Below are 21,806 nucleotides of genomic sequence, written 5' to 3'. Positions count from 1 at the left end.
CCAGGTGAGTTTATTGGAACAATATGTGGAACACAGAGTGGTAATGGCTGTTATCAGGTTCTTGAGAGATGAATATAAAGTAATACTGTCCTTGTGTGGTTTGTGGATCCAGGAGTTGAGCTGAGATGGAGGGAGACGTTGGAGACACTCACACACACAGATGGGTAAGCACACGAAGGGACCAGGAGACGAAGGAGATGAAGGAGATCGCTGGAGCAGGTAAGTATGTTGAAGGGGAGTCCTTAAGGTAAGCATATACATGGCGTAGTGCAAACGAGACCGGACAGTGAGTGTGTGTGAGAGTGGTGGCTTTGTAGTGCTGATGATTGCAGAGTGAATGAGGTGCAGGTGGCGGTGATTAATAAGCTGGTGATTGAGTGCGTGGGTACTGTGGTGAGGTGGAGCCTGGCGTGTCTGTGACAGTACCCCCCCTCCCACGGCCCGCTCCTGAGGGCCGCGGACCCCGACGTCGTGGTGGTCTTCCCCTGGGTCGTGGGGCAGGTCTGTCTGGATGGTTGGTATGGAAGTTCTGTAACAGAAGAGGATCAAGGATATCGTTCCTGGGAATCCATGAGCGTTCCTCGGGACCATAGTCCTCCCAGTCCACGAGGTATTCGAGTTTACCACCACGGCGCCGGGAATCCAAGATCTCGTGGACCACGTAGGCTGTGCCGTCCTCTAGGAGAAGTGGAAGGGGGGCTCGGCGGCTGCCACGTCAGGCTCTGTGGAGGGAACAACAGAAGGGTGGTGAGGTTTAAGTAGAGACACGTGAAATGTAGGATGGATTCTACTATACTGTGCCGGGAGTTGGAGACGATAGGTGACGGGGTTGATCTGCCGAAGGATGGTGAACGGGCCAATGAAGCGGGGACTCAGCTTTTTGCAGGGCAGACGCATCCTGATGTCCCGGGTGGACAGCCAGACCTTCTGCCCCGGCTGGTAGACAGGAGCCTCGGAGCGTCGAAGGTCGGCTGCCATCTTGCGTCTGCGCAGGGCCCTCTGCAGCTGGTGGTGAGCTGAGTCCCACACCCTCTCGCTCTCCCGGAACCAGTAGTCGACTGCCGGAACGTTGGAGGGTTCCCCGTCCCAGGGGAACATCGGGGGTTGGTAGCCGAGTACGCACTGGAAGGGTGTTAGTCCCGTTGAGGCTTGGCGGAGAGAGTTTTGTGCGTACTCGGCCCAACCCAGGTACTGGTTCCAGGAGTTCTGGTGGCCGTGACAGAAGGTACGCAGGAAGCGGCCGATCTCCTGGATCTTCCGTTCCGTCTGCCCGTTCGACTGAGGATGGTATCCAGACGATAGGCTGACGGTCACACCCAGGAGGGAGAAGAAGGCTTTCCAGACGTGTGAGACAAACTGGGGTCCTCTGTCGGAGACGATGTCTTCAGGTAATCCATAATAGCGAAAAACATGATTAAACATTAGTTCTGCGGTGGCCATGGCGGTAGGTAGACCCTCCAGGGGTATCAGACGGCAGGACTTTGAGAAGCGGTCCACCACCACCAGGATGCATGTGTGACCGTCAGATTCGGGGAGATCGGTGACGAAGTCCACTCCCAGGTGTGACCAGGGTCTCTCAGGAACGGGCAGAGGAAAGAGCTTGCCGGTGGGAAGATGGCGTGGGCTCTTGGAGATGGCACACTCCCTGCAGCCCTGCACGTACCTCCTGACGTCGTTGGCCATGTTGGGCCACCAGAAGCGTTGTTTGAGCAACGAGAGGGTCTCCTTGACCCCCGGGTGACCAGTGCCAAGTGAAGAGTGAACGTTGTGCAGGAGTGGAGTGCGACGTGTCCGTGTGATGTACTGCAAGCCCGGTGGGCAACCCGGCGGAGTGCGTGTGGAGGCATTGGCGGAGGGAATGGTTTCTTCGGACCACTGGATGGGGCTCATGAAGATAGACTCCGGCAGAATAGTATCAGGTTTTTCGGGCTTTTCCTCAGGAGCATAGAGGCGAGATAAGGCGTCAGCCTTCGTATTCTTTGAACCAGGACGGTAGGAGATGGAGAAGTTGAATCTAGAGAAGAACATAGCCCAGCGAGCTTGGCGAGGATTGAGTCTCTTTGCGGCCTTCAGATATTCGAGATTCTTGTGATCAGTGAGGACTTGAAATGGGTGAGTAGCTCCCTCCAACCAATGCCTCCACTCCTCAAGGGCAAGCTTGACGGCCAGGAGTTCGCGGTCACCGATGTCGTAGTTGACCTCCGCCGGGTTGAGCTTGCGGGAGAAGAAGGCGCATGGATGGAGTCTACTTGGTGTCCCCTGCTGCTGTGAAAGGACCGCTCCCACTCCGGTGGTAGATGCGTCCACCTCTACTATGAACGGGAGGTCCGGGTTAGGGTGGACGAGGAGGGGAGCGGTGGTGAAGGCCTTCTTCAGGGTCTCAAAGGCGTCGGTGGCTAATGGAGACCAGGACAGAGACTTGGGCTGGTGACGGAGGAGGTTGGTGAGTGGACTGACGATTGTGCTGTAGTTTTTGATGAACCGGCGATAGAAATTGGAGAAACCTAGGAATCTTTGGAGTTCTTTGATGGTGGTAGGAGTGGGCCAGGACTGTATGGCGGAGACCTTCCCCTCGTCCATCCGGATGCCACTGTGATCAATCACGTACCCCAGGAACTGGACGGAGGGTTGGTGGAATGAGCATTTTTCAGCCTTGAGGAAGAGATGGAACTGCCGTAAGCGCTGGAGGACCTCCGCAACGTGGTGGCGATGTTCGGCCAAGCTCCGGGAGTAGATGAGGATGTCATCTATATAAACCAGAACGGACTTATGGAGAAACTCCCGGAGCACCTCGTGGATGAAATCCTGGAATACGGAGGGCGTTGACCAGGCCATACGGCATCACGAGGTACTCGTAGTGTCCAGTGGGCGTGACGAAGGCGGTCTTCCACTCGTCCCCCTCACGTATCCGGATGAGGTTATACGCGCTGCGGAGGTCCAACTTGGTGAACACAGTGGCACCGCGGAGATGTTCCAGGGCCGCTGGGACGAGGGGAAGTGGGTATCGGAACTTGATGGTGATCTTGTTGAGTGCACGGTAATCGATGCATGGCCTCAAGCCTCCGTCCTTCTTTGCCACGAAGAAGAAGCTTGAAGCAGCAGGGGAAGTAGACGGGCGGATGTAACCTTGTTCGAGTGCCTCCTTGATGTATTCCTCCATGGCCTTCTCCTCCGGTATGGACAGGGGGTATATGCGTCCCCTGGGCACTGGTTCACCCGGCAGCAGATCGATGGCGCAGTCCCATGGCCGGTGTGGAGGAAGCTTGGAGGCGCGTTGCGGGCAGAAGACGTCGCTGAAGGGGGCGTAGTCAGGGGGAACATCCACGGAGCGCTTCTCAACAGGGCTCTCGATGGACGTGGCATTCACGAGAAGAGACTTGGAGAGTGGAGGTTTTGGAACAGGAAGCGCTGGGAAGCAGTCTGGGAAGCAGTGATCGCCCCACTTCAGGACTTCGCCCGTGCGCCAGGAGATGTTGGGGTTGTGTTGTTCCAGCCACGGGCGCCCTAGAACCACGTCAGCGGTGGATTCCTCCAGAACCAGCAAATGGATGTGTTCAGTGTGCAGGATACCGATGCTGAGTTGTAGTGGGCCCACGCAGTGACGGATGTGTCTGCGGCTTAGGGGTTTGCCCGTGATGGAGTGGATTTGATAGCTCGTCGGTGAAGGAGAGATCTTAAGGTTGAGTTGTCTACAGAGGGTGCCTGAGATGAAGTTTCCGGCTGACCCTGAATCAAGGAGCGCCACCACTGGAACAGAGATGTTAGCAGCAGTAAGAGTTACAGTTGTAGTGAGTGGTTTCATTTTCTGAATGGAGGGAAATATTGCACTCACCACGGGTCGAGGAGGACGGATTGGGCATGTGGAGAGATTATGCCCCATTGTTCCGCAATAGAGACAGAGATTCAGGGCCAGCCTTCTTTGTCTTTCGTTAGGGGTGAGACGAGAGTGATCAATTTGCATGGGTTCGTTGGCTGGTTCTGGGGAGCTGACGGGTTCGGACCGACGGAGGAGGTTAGTGGTGGATGACTGGCCCTGGTGTTCTTGAATGCACGACTGCATACGGGACCCCACGCGGATGGCGAGTTGGATGAAGCGTTCTAATCCCATGGAGTCCTCGTATGCAGCGAGATGCAGCCGCACGGAGGGTTCCAGCCCCTGACGGAACGTGGTGATGAGGGCTTGCTCGTTCCATCCGCTGGTGGCGGCTAGCGTTCGAAACTGCAAGGCATATTCGTTAACAGATAGGTTTCTTTGCTTTAGATTATAAAGTTTCTCACCAGTCGAGGAATCAGTCAGAGGTTTCCCGAATACTTCCCGGAAGTGGGAGACGAACGCCGAATAGGATTGGACGACTGGGCCTTTCTGGGTCCACAACGAATCTGCCCATTGCAGAGCCTTCCCTTGCAGTTGTGAAATAATGAACGCTATTTTAGCCGTGTCTGTGGTGTAGAGGTGCGGCTGCATCTCCAGGACCAGCTCACATTGGAGAAGAAATCCGCTGCATTCCTCCGCCGATCCAGAGTAGGGCGCCGGTTTGGCCATGGGACTGGCGGTGAATGCAGGTGAAGGAGTGGTGCTGGTGGGTGCGGAGACAGCCGTGTTGTGGGATGACGATGTTGAGGGCTGTGGTGTGAGTGCTCGACGCAGCACGTCCACGAGTTCCTGGAATGGATCGTTTGTACTCATGCCGTTAGTTGTTATGGTCCGGTCTTCTGTTATGATATAGACACGGAGGCAGAGATAAAAGCAATCCAGGTGAGTTTATTGGAACAATATGTGGAACACAGAGTGGTAATGGCTGTTATCAGGTTCTTGAGAGATGAATATAAAGTAATACTGTCCTTGTGTGGTTTGTGGATCCAGGAGTTGAGCTGAGATGGAGGGAGACGTTGGAGACACTCACACACACAGATGGGTAAGCACACGAAGGGACCAGGAGACGAAGGAGATGAAGGAGATCGCTGGAGCAGGTAAGTATGTTGAAGGGGAGTCCTTAAGGTAAGCATATACATGGCGTAGTGCAAACGAGACCGGACAGTGAGTGTGTGTGAGAGTGGTGGCTTTGTAGTGCTGGTGATTGCAGAGTGAATGAGGTGCAGGTGGCGGTGATTAATAAGCTGGTGATTGAGTGCGTGGGTACTGTGGTGAGGTGGAGCCTGGCGTGTCTGTGACAGTACCCCCCTCCCACGGCCCGCTCCTGAGGGCCGCGGACCCCGACGTCGTGGTGGTCTTCCCCTGGGTCGTGGGGCAGGTCTGTCTGGATGGTTGGTATGGAAGTTCTGTAACAGAAGAGGATCAAGGATATCGTTCCTGGGAATCCATGAGCGTTCCTCGGGACCATAGTCCTCCCAGTCCACGAGGTATTCGAGTTTACCACCACGGCGCCGGGAATCCAAGATCTCGTGGACCACGTAGGCTGTGCCGTCCTCTAGGAGAAGTGGAAGGGGGGCTCGGCGGCTGCCACGTCAGGCTCTGTGGAGGGAACAACAGAAGGGTGGTGAGGTTTAAGTAGAGACACGTGAAATGTAGGATGGATTCTACTATACTGTGCCGGGAGTTGGAGACGATAGGTGACGGGGTTGATCTGCCGAAGGATGGTGAACGGGCCAATGAAGCGGGGACTCAGCTTTTTGCAGGGCAGACGCATCCTGATGTCCCGGGTGGACAGCCAGACCTTCTGCCCCGGCTGGTAGACAGGAGCCTCGGAGCGTCGAAGGTCGGCTGCCATCTTGCGTCTGCGCAGGGCCCTCTGCAGCTGGTGGTGAGCTGAGTCCCACACCCTCTCGCTCTCCCGGAACCAGTAGTCGACTGCCGGAACGTTGGAGGGTTCCCCGTCCCAGGGGAACATCGGGGGTTGGTAGCCGAGTACGCACTGGAAGGGTGTTAGTCCCGTTGAGGCTTGGCGGAGAGAGTTTTGTGCGTACTCGGCCCAACCCAGGTACTGGTTCCAGGAGTTCTGGTGGCCGTGACAGAAGGTACGCAGGAAGCGGCCGATCTCCTGGATCTTCCGTTCCGTCTGCCCGTTCGACTGAGGATGGTATCCAGACGATAGGCTGACGGTCACACCCAGGAGGGAGAAGAAGGCTTTCCAGACGTGTGAGACAAACTGGGGTCCTCTGTCGGAGACGATGTCTTCAGGTAATCCATAATAGCGAAAAACATGATTAAACATTAGTTCTGCGGTGGCCATGGCGGTAGGTAGACCCTCCAGGGGTATCAGACGGCAGGACTTTGAGAAGCGGTCCACCACCACCAGGATGCATGTGTGACCGTCAGATTCGGGGAGATCGGTGACGAAGTCCACTCCCAGGTGTGACCAGGGTCTCTCAGGAACGGGCAGAGGAAAGAGCTTGCCGGTGGGAAGATGGCGTGGGCTCTTGGAGATGGCACACTCCCTGCAGCCCTGCACGTACCTCCTGACGTCGTTGGCCATGTTGGGCCACCAGAAGCGTTGTTTGAGCAACGAGAGGGTCTCCTTGACCCCCGGGTGACCAGTGCCAAGTGAAGAGTGAACGTTGTGCAGGAGTGGAGTGCGACGTGTCCGTGTGATGTACTGCAAGCCCGGTGGGCAACCCGGCGGAGTGCGTGTGGAGGCATTGGCGGAGGGAATGGTTTCTTCGGACCACTGGATGGGGCTCATGAAGATGGACTCCGGCAGAATAGTATCAGGTTTTTCGGGCTTTTCCTCAGGAGCATAGAGGCGAGATAAGGCGTCAGCCTTCGTATTCTTTGAACCAGGACGGTAGGAGATGGAGAAGTTGAATCTAGAGAAGAACATAGCCCAGCGAGCTTGGCGAGGATTGAGTCTCTTTGCGGCCTTCAGATATTCGAGATTCTTGTGATCAGTGAGGACTTGAAATGGGTGAGTAGCTCCCTCCAACCAATGCCTCCACTCCTCAAGGGCAAGCTTGACGGCCAGGAGTTCGCGGTCACCGATGTCGTAGTTGACCTCCGCCGGGTTGAGCTTGCGGGAGAAGAAGGCGCATGGATGGAGTCTACTTGGTGTCCCCTGCTGCTGTGAAAGGACCGCTCCCACTCCGGTGGTAGATGCGTCCACCTCTACTATGAACGGGAGGTCCGGGTTAGGGTGGACGAGGAGGGGAGCGGTGGTGAAGGCCTTCTTCAGGGTCTCAAAGGCGTCGGTGGCTAATGGAGACCAGGACAGAGACTTGGGCTGGTGACGGAGGAGGTTGGTGAGTGGACTGACGATTGTGCTGTAGTTTTTGATGAACCGGCGATAGAAATTGGAGAAACCTAGGAATCTTTGGAGTTCTTTGATGGTGGTAGGAGTGGGCCAGGACTGTATGGCGGAGACCTTCCCCTCGTCCATCCGGATGCCACTGTGATCAATCACGTACCCCAGGAACTGGACGGAGGGTTGGTGGAATGAGCATTTTTCAGCCTTGAGGAAGAGATGGAACTGCCGTAAGCGCTGGAGGACCTCCGCAACGTGGTGGCGATGTTCGGCCAAGCTCCGGGAGTAGATGAGGATGTCATCTATATAAACCAGAACGGACTTATGGAGAAACTCCCGGAGCACCTCGTGGATGAAATCCTGGAATACGGAGGGCGTTGACCAGGCCATACGGCATCACGAGGTACTCGTAGTGTCCAGTGGGCGTGACGAAGGCGGTCTTCCACTCGTCCCCCTCACGTATCCGGATGAGGTTATACGCGCTGCGGAGGTCCAACTTGGTGAACACAGTGGCACCGCGGAGATGTTCCAGGGCCGCTGGGACGAGGGGAAGTGGGTATCGGAACTTGATGGTGATCTTGTTGAGTGCACGGTAATCGATGCATGGCCTCAAGCCTCCGTCCTTCTTTGCCACGAAGAAGAAGCTTGAAGCAGCAGGGGAAGTAGACGGGCGGATGTAACCTTGTTCGAGTGCCTCCTTGATGTATTCCTCCATGGCCTTCTCCTCCGGTATGGACAGGGGGTATATGCGTCCCCTGGGCACTGGTTCACCCGGCAGCAGATCGATGGCGCAGTCCCATGGCCGGTGTGGAGGAAGCTTGGAGGCGCGTTGCGGGCAGAAGACGTCGCTGAAGGGGGCGTAGTCAGGGGGAACATCCACGGAGCGCTTCTCAACAGGGCTCTCGATGGACGTGGCATTCACGAGAAGAGACTTGGAGAGTGGAGGTTTTGGAACAGGAAGCGCTGGGAAGCAGTCTGGGAAGCAGTGATCGCCCCACTTCAGGACTTCGCCCGTGCGCCAGGAGATGTTGGGGTTGTGTTGTTCCAGCCACGGGCGCCCTAGAACCACGTCAGCGGTGGATTCCTCCAGAACCAGCAAATGGATGTGTTCAGTGTGCAGGATACCGATGCTGAGTTGTAGTGGGCCCACGCAGTGACGGATGTGTCTGCGGCTTAGGGGTTTGCCCGTGATGGAGTGGATTTGATAGCTCGTCGGTGAAGGAGAGATCTTAAGGTTGAGTTGTCTACAGAGGGTGCCTGAGATGAAGTTTCCGGCTGACCCTGAATCAAGGAGCGCCACCACTGGAACAGAGATGTTAGCAGCAGTAAGAGTTACAGTTGTAGTGAGTGGTTTCATTTTCTGAATGGAGGGAAATATTGCACTCACCACGGGTCGAGGAGGACGGATTGGGCATGTGGAGAGATTATGCCCCATTGTTCCGCAATAGAGACAGAGATTCAGGGCCAGCCTTCTTTGTCTTTCGTTAGGGGTGAGACGAGAGTGATCAATTTGCATGGGTTCGTTGGCTGGTTCTGGGGAGCTGACGGGTTCGGACCGACGGAGGAGGTTAGTGGTGGATGACTGGCCCTGGTGTTCTTGAATGCACGACTGCATACGGGACCCCACGCGGATGGCGAGTTGGATGAAGCGTTCTAATCCCATGGAGTCCTCGTATGCAGCGAGATGCAGCCGCACGGAGGGTTCCAGCCCCTGACGGAACGTGGTGATGAGGGCTTGCTCGTTCCATCCGCTGGTGGCGGCTAGCGTTCGAAACTGCAAGGCATATTCGTTAACAGATAGGTTTCTTTGCTTTAGATTATAAAGTTTCTCACCAGTCGAGGAATCAGTCAGAGGTTTCCCGAATACTTCCCGGAAGTGGGAGACGAACGCCGAATAGGATTGGACGACTGGGCCTTTCTGGGTCCACAACGAATCTGCCCATTGCAGAGCCTTCCCTTGCAGTTGTGAAATAACCCCGACGTCGTGGTGGTCTTCCCCTGGGTCGTGGGGCAGGTCTGTCTGGATGGTTGGTATGGAAGTTCTGTAACAGAAGAGGATCAAGGATATCGTTCCTGGGAATCCATGAGCGTTCCTCGGGACCATAGTCCTCCCAGTCCACGAGGTATTCGAGTTTACCACCACGGCGCCGGGAATCCAAGATCTCGTGGACCACGTAGGCTGTGCCGTCCTCTAGGAGAAGTGGAAGGGGGGGCTCGGCGGCTGCCACGTCAGGCTCTGTGGAGGGAACAACAGAAGGGTGGTGAGGTTTAAGTAGAGACACGTGAAATGTAGGATGGATTCTACTATACTGTGCCGGGAGTTGGAGACGATAGGTGACGGGGTTGATCTGCCGAAGGATGGTGAACGGGCCAATGAAGCGGGGACTCAGCTTTTTGCAGGGCAGACGCATCCTGATGTCCCGGGTGGACAGCCAGACCTTCTGCCCCGGCTGGTAGACAGGAGCCTCGGAGCGTCGAAGGTCGGCTGCCATCTTGCGTCTGCGCAGGGCCCTCTGCAGCTGGTGGTGAGCTGAGTCCCACACCCTCTCGCTCTCCCGGAACCAGTAGTCGACTGCCGGAACGTTGGAGGGTTCCCCGTCCCAGGGGAACATCGGGGGTTGGTAGCCGAGTACGCACTGGAAGGGTGTTAGTCCCGTTGAGGCTTGGCGGAGAGAGTTTTGTGCGTACTCGGCCCAACCCAGGTACTGGTTCCAGGAGTTCTGGTGGCCGTGACAGAAGGTACGCAGGAAGCGGCCGATCTCCTGGATCTTCCGTTCCGTCTGCCCGTTCGACTGAGGATGGTATCCAGACGATAGGCTGACGGTCACACCCAGGAGGGAGAAGAAGGCTTTCCAGACGTGTGAGACAAACTGGGGTCCTCTGTCGGAGACGATGTCTTCAGGTAATCCATAATAGCGAAAAACATGATTAAACATTAGTTCTGCGGTGGCCATGGCGGTAGGTAGACCCTCCAGGGGTATCAGACGGCAGGACTTTGAGAAGCGGTCCACCACCACCAGGATGCATGTGTGACCGTCAGATTCGGGGAGATCGGTGACGAAGTCCACTCCCAGGTGTGACCAGGGTCTCTCAGGAACGGGCAGAGGAAAGAGCTTGCCGGTGGGAAGATGGCGTGGGCTCTTGGAGATGGCACACTCCCTGCAGCCCTGCACGTACCTCCTGACGTCGTTGGCCATGTTGGGCCACCAGAAGCGTTGTTTGAGCAACGAGAGGGTCTCCTTGACCCCCGGGTGACCAGTGCCAAGTGAAGAGTGAACGTTGTGCAGGAGTGGAGTGCGACGTGTCCGTGTGATGTACTGCAAGCCCGGTGGGCAACCCGGCGGAGTGCGTGTGGAGGCATTGGCGGAGGGAATGGTTTCTTCGGACCACTGGATGGGGCTCATGAAGATGGACTCCGGCAGAATAGTATCAGGTTTTTCGGGCTTTTCCTCAGGAGCATAGAGGCGAGATAAGGCGTCAGCCTTCGTATTCTTTGAACCAGGACGGTAGGAGATGGAGAAGTTGAATCTAGAGAAGAACATAGCCCAGCGAGCTTGGCGAGGATTGAGTCTCTTTGCGGCCTTCAGATATTCGAGATTCTTGTGATCAGTGAGGACTTGAAATGGGTGAGTAGCTCCCTCCAACCAATGCCTCCACTCCTCAAGGGCAAGCTTGACGGCCAGGAGTTCGCGGTCACCGATGTCGTAGTTGACCTCCGCCGGGTTGAGCTTGCGGGAGAAGAAGGCGCATGGATGGAGTCTACTTGGTGTCCCCTGCTGCTGTGAAAGGACCGCTCCCACTCCGGTGGTAGATGCGTCCACCTCTACTATGAACGGGAGGTCCGGGTTAGGGTGGACGAGGAGGGGAGCGGTGGTGAAGGCCTTCTTCAGGGTCTCAAAGGCGTCGGTGGCTAATGGAGACCAGGACAGAGACTTGGGCTGGTGACGGAGGAGGTTGGTGAGTGGACTGACGATTGTGCTGTAGTTTTTGATGAACCGGCGATAGAAATTGGAGAAACCTAGGAATCTTTGGAGTTCTTTGATGGTGGTAGGAGTGGGCCAGGACTGTATGGCGGAGACCTTCCCCTCGTCCATCCGGATGCCACTGTGATCAATCACGTACCCCAGGAACTGGACGGAGGGTTGGTGGAATGAGCATTTTTCAGCCTTGAGGAAGAGATGGAACTGCCGTAAGCGCTGGAGGACCTCCGCAACGTGGTGGCGATGTTCGGCCAAGCTCCGGGAGTAGATGAGGATGTCATCTATATAAACCAGAACGGACTTATGGAGAAACTCCCGGAGCACCTCGTGGATGAAATCCTGGAATACGGAGGGCGTTGACCAGGCCATACGGCATCACGAGGTACTCGTAGTGTCCAGTGGGCGTGACGAAGGCGGTCTTCCACTCGTCCCCCTCACGTATCCGGATGAGGTTATACGCGCTGCGGAGGTCCAACTTGGTGAACACAGTGGCACCGCGGAGATGTTCCAGGGCCGCTGGGACGAGGGGAAGTGGGTATCGGAACTTGATGGTGATCTTGTTGAGTGCACGGTAATCGATGCATGGCCTCAAGCCTCCGTCCTTCTTTGCCACGAAGAAGAAGCTTGAAGCAGCAGGGGAAGTAGACGGGCGGATGTAACCTTGTTCGAGTGCCTCCTTGATGTATTCCTCCATGGCCTTCTCCTCCGGTATGGACAGGGGGTATATGCGTCCCCTGGGCACTGGTTCACCCGGCAGCAGATCGATGGCGCAGTCCCATGGCCGGTGTGGAGGAAGCTTGGAGGCGCGTTGCGGGCAGAAGACGTCGCTGAAGGGGGCGTAGTCAGGGGGAACATCCACGGAGCGCTTCTCAACAGGGCTCTCGATGGACGTGGCATTCACGAGAAGAGACTTGGAGAGTGGAGGTTTTGGAACAGGAAGCGCTGGGAAGCAGTCTGGGAAGCAGTGATCGCCCCACTTCAGGACTTCGCCCGTGCGCCAGGAGATGTTGGGGTTGTGTTGTTCCAGCCACGGGCGCCCTAGAACCACGTCAGCGGTGGATTCCTCCAGAACCAGCAAATGGATGTGTTCAGTGTGCAGGATACCGATGCTGAGTTGTAGTGGGCCCACGCAGTGACGGATGTGTCTGCGGCTTAGGGGTTTGCCCGTGATGGAGTGGATTTGATAGCTCGTCGGTGAAGGAGAGATCTTAAGGTTGAGTTGTCTACAGAGGGTGCCTGAGATGAAGTTTCCGGCTGACCCTGAATCAAGGAGCGCCACCACTGGAACAGAGATGTTAGCAGCAGTAAGAGTTACAGTTGTAGTGAGTGGTTTCATTTTCTGAATGGAGGGAAATATTGCACTCACCACGGGTCGAGGAGGACGGATTGGGCATGTGGAGAGATTATGCCCCATTGTTCCGCAATAGAGACAGAGATTCAGGGCCAGCCTTCTTTGTCTTTCGTTAGGGGTGAGACGAGAGTGATCAATTTGCATGGGTTCGTTGGCTGGTTCTGGGGAGCTGACGGGTTCGGACCGACGGAGGAGGTTAGTGGTGGATGACTGGCCCTGGTGTTCTTGAATGCACGACTGCATACGGGACCCCACGCGGATGGCGAGTTGGATGAAGCGTTCTAATCCCATGGAGTCCTCGTATGCAGCGAGATGCAGCCGCACGGAGGGTTCCAGCCCCTGACGGAACGTGGTGATGAGGGCTTGCTCGTTCCATCCGCTGGTGGCGGCTAGCGTTCGAAACTGCAAGGCATATTCGTTAACAGATAGGTTTCTTTGCTTTAGATTATAAAGTTTCTCACCAGTCGAGGAATCAGTCAGAGGTTTCCCGAATACTTCCCGGAAGTGGGAGACGAACGCCGAATAGGATTGGACGACTGGGCCTTTCTGGGTCCACAACGAATCTGCCCATTGCAGAGCCTTCCCTTGCAGTTGTGAAATAATGAACGCTATTTTAGCCGTGTCTGTGGTGTAGAGGTGCGGCTGCATCTCCAGGACCAGCTCACATTGGAGAAGAAATCCGCTGCATTCCTCCGCCGATCCAGAGTAGGGCGCCGGTTTGGCCATGGGACTGGCGGTGAATGCAGGTGAAGGAGTGGTGCTGGTGGGTGCGGAGACAGCCGTGTTGTGGGATGACGATGTTGAGGGCTGTGGTGTGAGTGCTCGACGCAGCACGTCCACGAGTTCCTGGAATGGATCGTTTGTACTCATGCCGTTAGTTGTTATGGTCCGGTCTTCTGTTATGATATAGACACGGAGGCAGAGATAAAAGCAATCCAGGTGAGTTTATTGGAACAATATGTGGAACACAGAGTGGTAATGGCTGTTATCAGGTTCTTGAGAGATGAATATAAAGTAATACTGTCCTTGTGTGGTTTGTGGATCCAGGAGTTGAGCTGAGATGGAGGGAGACGTTGGAGACACTCACACACACAGATGGGTAAGCACACGAAGGGACCAGGAGACGAAGGAGATGAAGGAGATCGCTGGAGCAGGTAAGTATGTTGAAGGGGAGTCCTTAAGGTAAGCATATACATGGCGTAGTGCAAACGAGACCGGACAGTGAGTGTGTGTGAGAGTGGTGGCTTTGTAGTGCTGGTGATTGCAGAGTGAATGAGGTGCAGGTGGCGGTGATTAATAAGCTGGTGATTGAGTGCGTGGGTACTGTGGTGAGGTGGAGCCTGGCGTGTCTGTGACAATGTCCCGTTGGAATAATTATGATTTTTTTTTTTTTTTTGCATTTAAGAAGTCTCTTATGCTCACAATGGCTATTTTATTTGATCAAAAATACAGTAAAAACAGGAATATTGTGAAAAATTATTACTATTTAACACAACTGTTTTCTATTTTAATATATTTTAATTATTCCTGTGATGGCAAAGTTAAATTTCAGCAGTCATTACTCTTCAGTGTCACAGAAATTATTCTAATATGCTGATTTGCTGCTCAGTTTTTATCACTTATTATTGTTACTCAATTATTAATAATTATATAAAAAAAAAATTGCTGCTTAACATTTCCTTAACATTGCGTTGCATTACTTCAGATGGTTTTGTATGTGCATTAGCCTTTCACTGCATTGTTTGAATCATTTTTGGTGAATATTGTTAAGCCTTTAATATTTTCACCTCTGCTATGCAGGTACTTAAAAAAGAGCAGCCTCAGTCTGAACCCAGAAGTTTCTGGGATGTTCTAAGGCATGGTGCGAGAATAGTTCTCTTTTCAGATCTGATGGAGGTACAAGTATCCTAGAGCTCACATGCTTTTTCATTCGAATCCCATAATTCCCTTGACCATTCCCTGTCCATCATCCCATGTGAGGTTCTGCCCATTGTTTTTTTTTTTTTTTTTTTTTTTTTTGTGGTATCGTCATTTTCATTCATTAATATCACTACAATTCATGTTGTTACAGTTAGATATTAATATATCTATTACAAATCCTTAAGATTTATACAATTATTGATGTTGGTGCTTAGTAAATGGATTTGACATTGGTTTTGGATGTTAAGATCTTGGATGTTAAGATGTACTTCTAGTATATTATGAACAAAACACTTTCAGTTGACATTTTAAGGCATCTTTGTGAAAAAATACCATCAGATACAGTATGCCTCTTGTTTTTGTAAAGATACATGGCTGCAAAGGAACATTGAGGTATATCTGGTATACAGATTTCTGCACGAGCAACCTGTTGTTTGTGTGGCATGGGATGATGTCGGCTGCTTCATGATGTATCTTTGCTCTGTCAAACATATTAAAGGCACAATATGTAAGATTTTTGGATTAAAATATCTAAAAACCACTAGAACAATGTTATATATTTTGTTGAGTTGTGTACTTACATTATCCCAAATGTTTCCAATAATGTTTAAATTCAGAGAAATAAGCTATTTTAACCAGTGTAATGAGCCGTGTCATTGTATCACCTGTCAATGACGTCATATCCGCTTTAATATATTATGTGTTTTATTAAACAGGTGAACTGTTTAGATACCTTTATCAACAGAAAACTAATCATTGTTATATAGCTCAACATGGTTGTTATTCCTTATTGTTTGAATCTCTTGTTTTCTTGATTTACTGCGAGTTACATATTTGTACCCAAAAAGTAAATCAGACAACAGTATTTTGTCAAGTGGCTAACATTGCATAATCAGAAAGAGCTGTTTTCGTAGTAACAGTAATACAGCATTTTGAATTGCATGCCATTTACTGTAGCAACACAAGTCTACCAGCTTTTATTAATATGATACTCTAATATCAATCTAGTTTACTGCAGTGTGCAACAAGTCTCTTATACCAGCCACCGAGCGAACGCATAGAGTAACGTTATAATATAACTTTCAACACACTCAAATGTATTTTTAGAATGACTGTTTTGACCAAGTAAAATGTTAATTCACAATTTTAGTTAGTCCAATAAAGTGACTTGTATGAGCAGTAATTCAGCTGTTTCATTAGAATGAAATAAAATAATGTGAATTTAAGTGATCGAACATAACTGGTCGTGGCATCATCAAGCATTTGTTATTGTCTTGAATAAGTGACCTCTAGTGGTGAAACTTACATACTGTGCCTTTAACATATGAGTACATGTGCATATTAACTTTCAAAGGAATATTTTAACCAAAATGAGAATTCTTTTATCATTTATCCACCCCCATGTTGTTCTAAACCTGTGTGACTTTCTTTCTTTGGTTACAGTGCATATGGGGACAGGAGCATTTAAACTTCAAAAAAGATGCAAAAAGTACCATAAACATTTTATAGATGTGCTAAGGAGAGCTAGAGTAACAACATGAGTTGAAGAAATGATGACAGAATATTCATTATCCCTTCAGCTGACAGTCACAGAAGGCCACCAAGTCAAAGGACAATTGTTCATGTGTGATTTTAAGATGTATGATAGAGATGCTTTTTTTCAGATCTGATCTAAATGAATCAGTTGCTTTTAATCAGTCATTTACATTTTACTTTTATTTGTGTTTGTGTCTGTATCTGTGTTGTTTATTTTTGTTTATGGCTGCACATCCTCATCAAGCTATTTTGGTGTACACTTATTCTGTGACCAATTTTGCTCTCTTGTTCAGTTTTTACAGCTGAATAATGTGTTTTCATAATTTGCTTTCACAGCACGAACCAGAAAATGTCACCGACACAACTCTGCTGGTGCATTTCTTTGGAAGAAAGGGCAAAATTGAACTTACCTTTGATGACTTCTACAGGTGAGAGACAGACTTGATGAATATAGGCTTAATTTAAGCTCAAGTTTCTGTAATATGTATAAAAAATAAAAAGGGAAAGAACCTGGGGCCATGTTATTAATGCATGACCCTTAAAAAGGATGCTTTATTCTTATTAAAGCATGTTGGGATGGTCCAGTCACTTAGTCTAGTATCCTACTGAGCAAGTGATGGCATCTCCTCTTAACATTGCGTCTGTGTCATGCTCTGTCGGCAGATTCATGGACAACCTGCAGACAGAAGTCCTTGAGATTGAGTTCCTCAGCTATTCCAAGGGAATGACCACCATCAGTGAGGAAGACTTTGCTCGTATCCTACTGCGCTACACAACAGTGGAGAACATTGCAGGCTACCTTGAGAATGTGCGTCAAAGCATACCTGATGAAAAGGTAATACTTACTCTGGACACACACAACCACCCACCCACTAATATCATCACTCAAGAAATCAGGAGCCTTTCCAAACAAGCACCACAATACCAGATTCAGATTTTATGCCAATTTACAAAATGGTAAGATATACAAACACATTGTGTTTTGTTAACATCCTGACTAACGAAATGATCTAAGAACATTTTACTGACGTTCCCTTTAAGTTATGAAAACTTTATTTCTGAAAGTTTAAAACATCCACTATTTGAAATGGTTTTGTGAACATTAGATAAAACAGATTTTCAATTTTAATCACTTTATCAACATTATGGGAACTTTACTTTCAAGTAGTCAGTAATATTTAAAAAAATGTTAAACTTCCAAATAAAACTTTCCGTTAACAATGTATAAAGGCTGATAGCTCCTTTACATGCAGTCTGCAAGCAAGCACATCATTACCACATGACACAAGCTGATTGGTCTCTGCTGATCCTGCAGCCAATGAGATTGCTTGCTCAACATTTCAAAAGTCTGGTTCTTTGTTTGCTGTAAGCTGGTCCTGCAGCACCTTATCAGAATCAGATTAAAGGTTTAGTTCACTTCTGAATGAAAATTTCCTGATAATTTACTCACCCCCATGTCATCCAAGATGTTCATGTTAATTTCAAAAGAAATTAAGGTTTTTGAGGAAAACATTCCAGGATTCTTCTCCATATAGTGGACTTCAGAGGTCCAAATTGCAGTTTCAGTGCAGTTTCAAATGGCTCTACATGATCCCAGCCAAGGAATAAGGGTCTTATCTAGCAAAACGATCTGTCATTTTAAAAAAAAAAAAGAAAAGAAAGAAATGTATATACTTTTTAACCACAAATGCTCGTCTCGCACTAGCTCTGTGATCCGCCACACATTACGTTGAAAGGTCACGCATCACGCGTGACGCAGGCGAAGGTACCTAGTAAAAGTCATCTAATTTTCTCCTTCAATTTCAAAATCATCCGATATCAATGTTTTACCTCTTTTTTTGTAAAGGGCATTTGGCTTAATCTTTGCACGTTAGCTTTGTAGACACTGGATCGCTACTTCCGCCTACGTCACGCATAATCTTTGTAACATGATTATGTAATGCCTGGTGCATCACAGTGAAGTGCAAGATGAGCATTTGTGGTTAAAAAGTATATACATTTTTATTTTTTTTAGAAAATGACAGATCTAGTTTCACTAGATAAGACACTTATTCCTCGGCTGGGATCGTGTAGAGCCCTTTGAAGCTGCATTGAAACCACAATTTGGACCTTCCACCTGGCGAACCCCACTGAAATCCATTATATGGAGAAGAATCCTGGAATGTTTTCCTCAAAAAGCTTAATTTCTTTTCGACTGAAGAAAGAATGACATAAAACATCTTGGATGACATGGGGGCGAGTACATTTTTTGGGAAATTTTCATTCAGAAGTGAACTAATCATTTAACTCTGAAATCCACCACCTTCCCCAGCTCCACCTGCCTAGATCTGCTACGGTTTTATGTATGTCTATTCATGCAGCAGCAGCAGCAGCAGCATATCTTACCTGCTCACAGCAGTGTGTCGGTGTATATATTAGCAGTAGCAAGTCCCGTACTTGCTCTGCAGCAGCAGCAACAATAATCAACAGCAGCAGCAGCAGTGTAGCAGATCTAGTCTGCCAAGACCAAATATATTAACGCTGCCATATTCAATAACATACAAAAATTATTCAGAGAGTTGTCATGATTGAAATAATGTTTTTGTGCTAATGTTTTGAGAAAGTTATTAAAGACCATATAACTTTGAACGAACATTCTATTAACATCACTGCAAGAATGTTTGTTCACCTTGAACCTTGGTAGAACGTTAACCAAAGTTCTGAGAATGTTCCCTGTTAGCTGGCAAGTAAAGAAACAAAATTGGAGGAGATGAATTAGAATGAACTTAATATTTCACATCAATACATCACGACAGTTTGTCAGTATTCTAATATTTCTTTATCTTTTCATGTATTATAAATGAGTCTATTCAAATCATTGCATAGCAAAACAAATACCACCAAAGATGTGGAGAGAGGAGGATATTTATAATCTGAGTGATGTGTCTTTTTTCTTTAGGATGTTTCCCCTTTTGCACACTGACCCTCACATTATGAGGTTAGAGTCTTTTCAGTTGCTCGAGGAGGCTGTTGGTGGATGGCCATTGATATACAAGTGGTTCTTATTCTTAAGTTAAGAGATATTGCGATACAGCTTAACTTGTAAAACCACCAAAGCGTCACATATTACTCATTAGATCATTTGTAAAACAGTTGTTGTTGGTTGCAAGAGCGGCTTCAGAAAAAGATGTGGGTCTAGTGCCTGGAAATGGATGAGTGGAAATCAAAAGGACTGCTGTTTGGGTAATCTGCTAGCGGTGAGATATTTTGGACACATCCCCTTTTGTTTTTGTGTATGCAAGTATCAGGTTAAAGCTTCTTTAGAAGAGTCGACAAGCTACCCGACCTTTCCTTAAACAAAACAATCTAAAGGTGTCGACAGCTCCAGTTGTATAGATCGGGTGCGGGAGCAGGAGAGATGTATTTTTTGGGGATCTGTTATCGTTCTTCAAGTTCCCACAGACACTAAAGTTGCCCTCGTTTTTGAAAAAGTGGGACGTGAAGCAGTTTTGCCTTGTTTAGGGTGCTGCATTTATTATACAGAGAATTATTCTGAGACTATCTTTTGAATTTCATCATTTTATATACTAGGTCGGTGCTATCATATTATAAAGATTCTGACTTAATTATCTTTCAGTTGCCCAAAGCTTTCTGTTTGATGATTTCTTTTGTAAGTCACTGATGTAACACTGATCTTCTCTTATAGGGCATCACTTTTGAAGAGTTTAGGTCCTTCTTTCAGTTCCTCAACAACTTAGAGGATTTTACCATTGCCATGCAAATGTACAACTATGCAAATCGCCCAATTGGACAAGGTAAATATTCTCATTTAATCCATTTACTCCTCAAAGTCTATGGCTAATGATGGCTCTCGGCTCACAGATGAGTTTGCCCGTGCGGTCTATGTGGCCACTGGCCTGAAGCTGTCACGACACCTCGTGAACACTGTTTTCAAGATCTTTGATGAGGACCATGATGACCAGCTAAGCTACAAGGAGTTCATTGGGATAATGAAGGATCGGCTGCATCGTGGCTCTTTGGTAAATATGCTAGGAAGGTTGACTATTCTCTCCATGGTTGTTTAAATGCCTATTTTCCAGACCTATAGGTAGTTATGATCCACTGGTGAGCCTTAAAACGGGTTTCTGAGATTCAAGTAGCGGCAAGCAGATGGTCCAGAAATCTGGTTTGAGGTTTTGAATGGACGTATGTATTTGTAATTAGGAGAGCTTTTCCCAAAAACTTTTTTTAAACTATGTTCAAATCAGCTGTCATATCACCATAACAGATTTTGGCTTATGACAGATATTCCTGTAACACATTTAACACAAATTTAGCTTCAAATTAAAATTTAAAGGTGCCCTAGAATCAAAAATTGAATTTATCTTGGCATAGTTGAATAACAAGAGTTCAGTACATGGAAAAGATATACATTGAGTTTCAAACTTCATTGTTTCCTCCTTCTTATATAAATCTCATTTATTTAAAAGACCTCCAAAAAACAGGCGAATCTCAACATAACCGACTGTTACGTAACAGTCGGGATCATTAATATGTACGCCCCCAATATTTGCATATGCCAGCTCATGTTCAAGGCATTACACAAGGGCAGCCAGTATTAACATCTGGATCTGCACAGCTGAATCATCAGACTAGGTAAGCAAGGACAATAGCGAAAAATGGCAGATGGAGCAATAATAAATGACATGATCCATGATTACATGATATTTTTAGTGATATTTGTGAATTGTCTTTCTAAATGTTTTGTTAGCATGTTGTTAATGTACTGTTAAATGTGGCTAAAGTTACCATCGTTTATTACTGTATTCATGGAGACAAGAGCCGTCGCTATTTTTTTTAAACACTTGCAGTCTGTATAATTCATAAACAACTTCATTCTTTATTAAACTCTCCAACAGTGTGTAATGTTAGCTTTAGCCACGGAGCACCATCAAACTCATTCAGAATCAAATGTAAACATCCAAAATAAATACAATACTCACATGATCTGATCCATGCATGCAGCATGCATGACGAACATCTTGTAAAGATCCATTTTGAGGGTTATATTAGCTGTGTGAACTTTGTTTATGCATAACTGCACTTATAGTCGAGAGCTCGGGGGAGGGCAGGGAGCGAGAGATTTAAAGGGGCCTGAATCGGTGCATAGTTAATGATGCCCCAAAATAGGCAGTTAAAAAAATTTATTTAAAAAAAAAATGGCGTATTTTGAGCTGAAACTTCACAGACACATTCAGGGGACACCTTAGACTTATATTACATCTTTTGAAAAGACGTTCTACGGTACGTTTAAATTAATCATTATTACTGTACTGTTGTTATTAGTTTTACTATTAGTGTTATTACACTACCGTTCAAAAGTTTGGGTTCAGCAAGATAAAATAGAAGAAGAAATTAATACTTTTATTTAGCATGGGTTCTTTAATCAAAAGTGACAGTAAAGAATCCTGATTTTTTTTAAATTATTGTTTCTGCAAAGAGAATGATTTCTGAAGGATCATGTGACTGAAGACTAAAGTAATGGCTGCTGAAAATTCAGCTCTGTCAATACAGGAATAAATTACATTTGAAAATATATTACAATAGAAAAGTGTAATAATAATATTTCACAATATTACTGTTTAACTGTATTTTTGATCAAATAAATGTAGTCTTGGTTAGCATAAGATGATGTTTTTGAAAAACATTTTAAAAAACTTACTCACTCCAAACTTTTTTACATTCAAAGTACACTATATTGTTGCCTTGTATTTCAAAAGAAAAGTAAAAGCTCTCTTGTGGGTGCAATTTTGCTGACATCTAGTGGCCATGTATTGGAAATTC

General features: G+C 48.4%; 1 protein-coding gene across 4 annotated transcripts in view; it reads left to right on the top strand.

Moving 5' to 3' along the window:
* micu3b (mitochondrial calcium uptake family, member 3b) overlaps positions 1 to 21,806 on the top strand; it is a 42,307-nt gene that overhangs the window by 18,670 nt on the left and 1,831 nt on the right. For 3 of the 4 annotated variants that reach the window (XM_067386169.1, XM_067386195.1, XM_067386186.1), the window contains 5 exons: positions 14,328 to 14,423; positions 16,320 to 16,411; positions 16,647 to 16,818; positions 19,669 to 19,777; positions 19,845 to 20,002. In XM_067386169.1, coding sequence (XP_067242270.1) covers positions 14,328 to 14,423; positions 16,320 to 16,411; positions 16,647 to 16,818; positions 19,669 to 19,777; positions 19,845 to 20,002 — 627 coding nt within the window. The remainder of the gene's footprint in view (positions 1 to 14,327; positions 14,424 to 16,319; positions 16,412 to 16,646; positions 16,819 to 19,668; positions 19,778 to 19,844; positions 20,003 to 21,806) is intronic. The other variant, XM_067386177.1, reaches the window with a different exon arrangement.

Source organism: Chanodichthys erythropterus, chromosome 1 (genome assembly GCF_024489055.1).
Source record: "Chanodichthys erythropterus isolate Z2021 chromosome 1, ASM2448905v1, whole genome shotgun sequence".
Taxonomy (NCBI): Eukaryota; Metazoa; Chordata; class Actinopteri; order Cypriniformes; family Xenocyprididae; genus Chanodichthys; species Chanodichthys erythropterus.
Note: the sequence above shows the minus strand (reverse complement) of the source record. Positions and strands in the feature narration are given on the sequence as shown.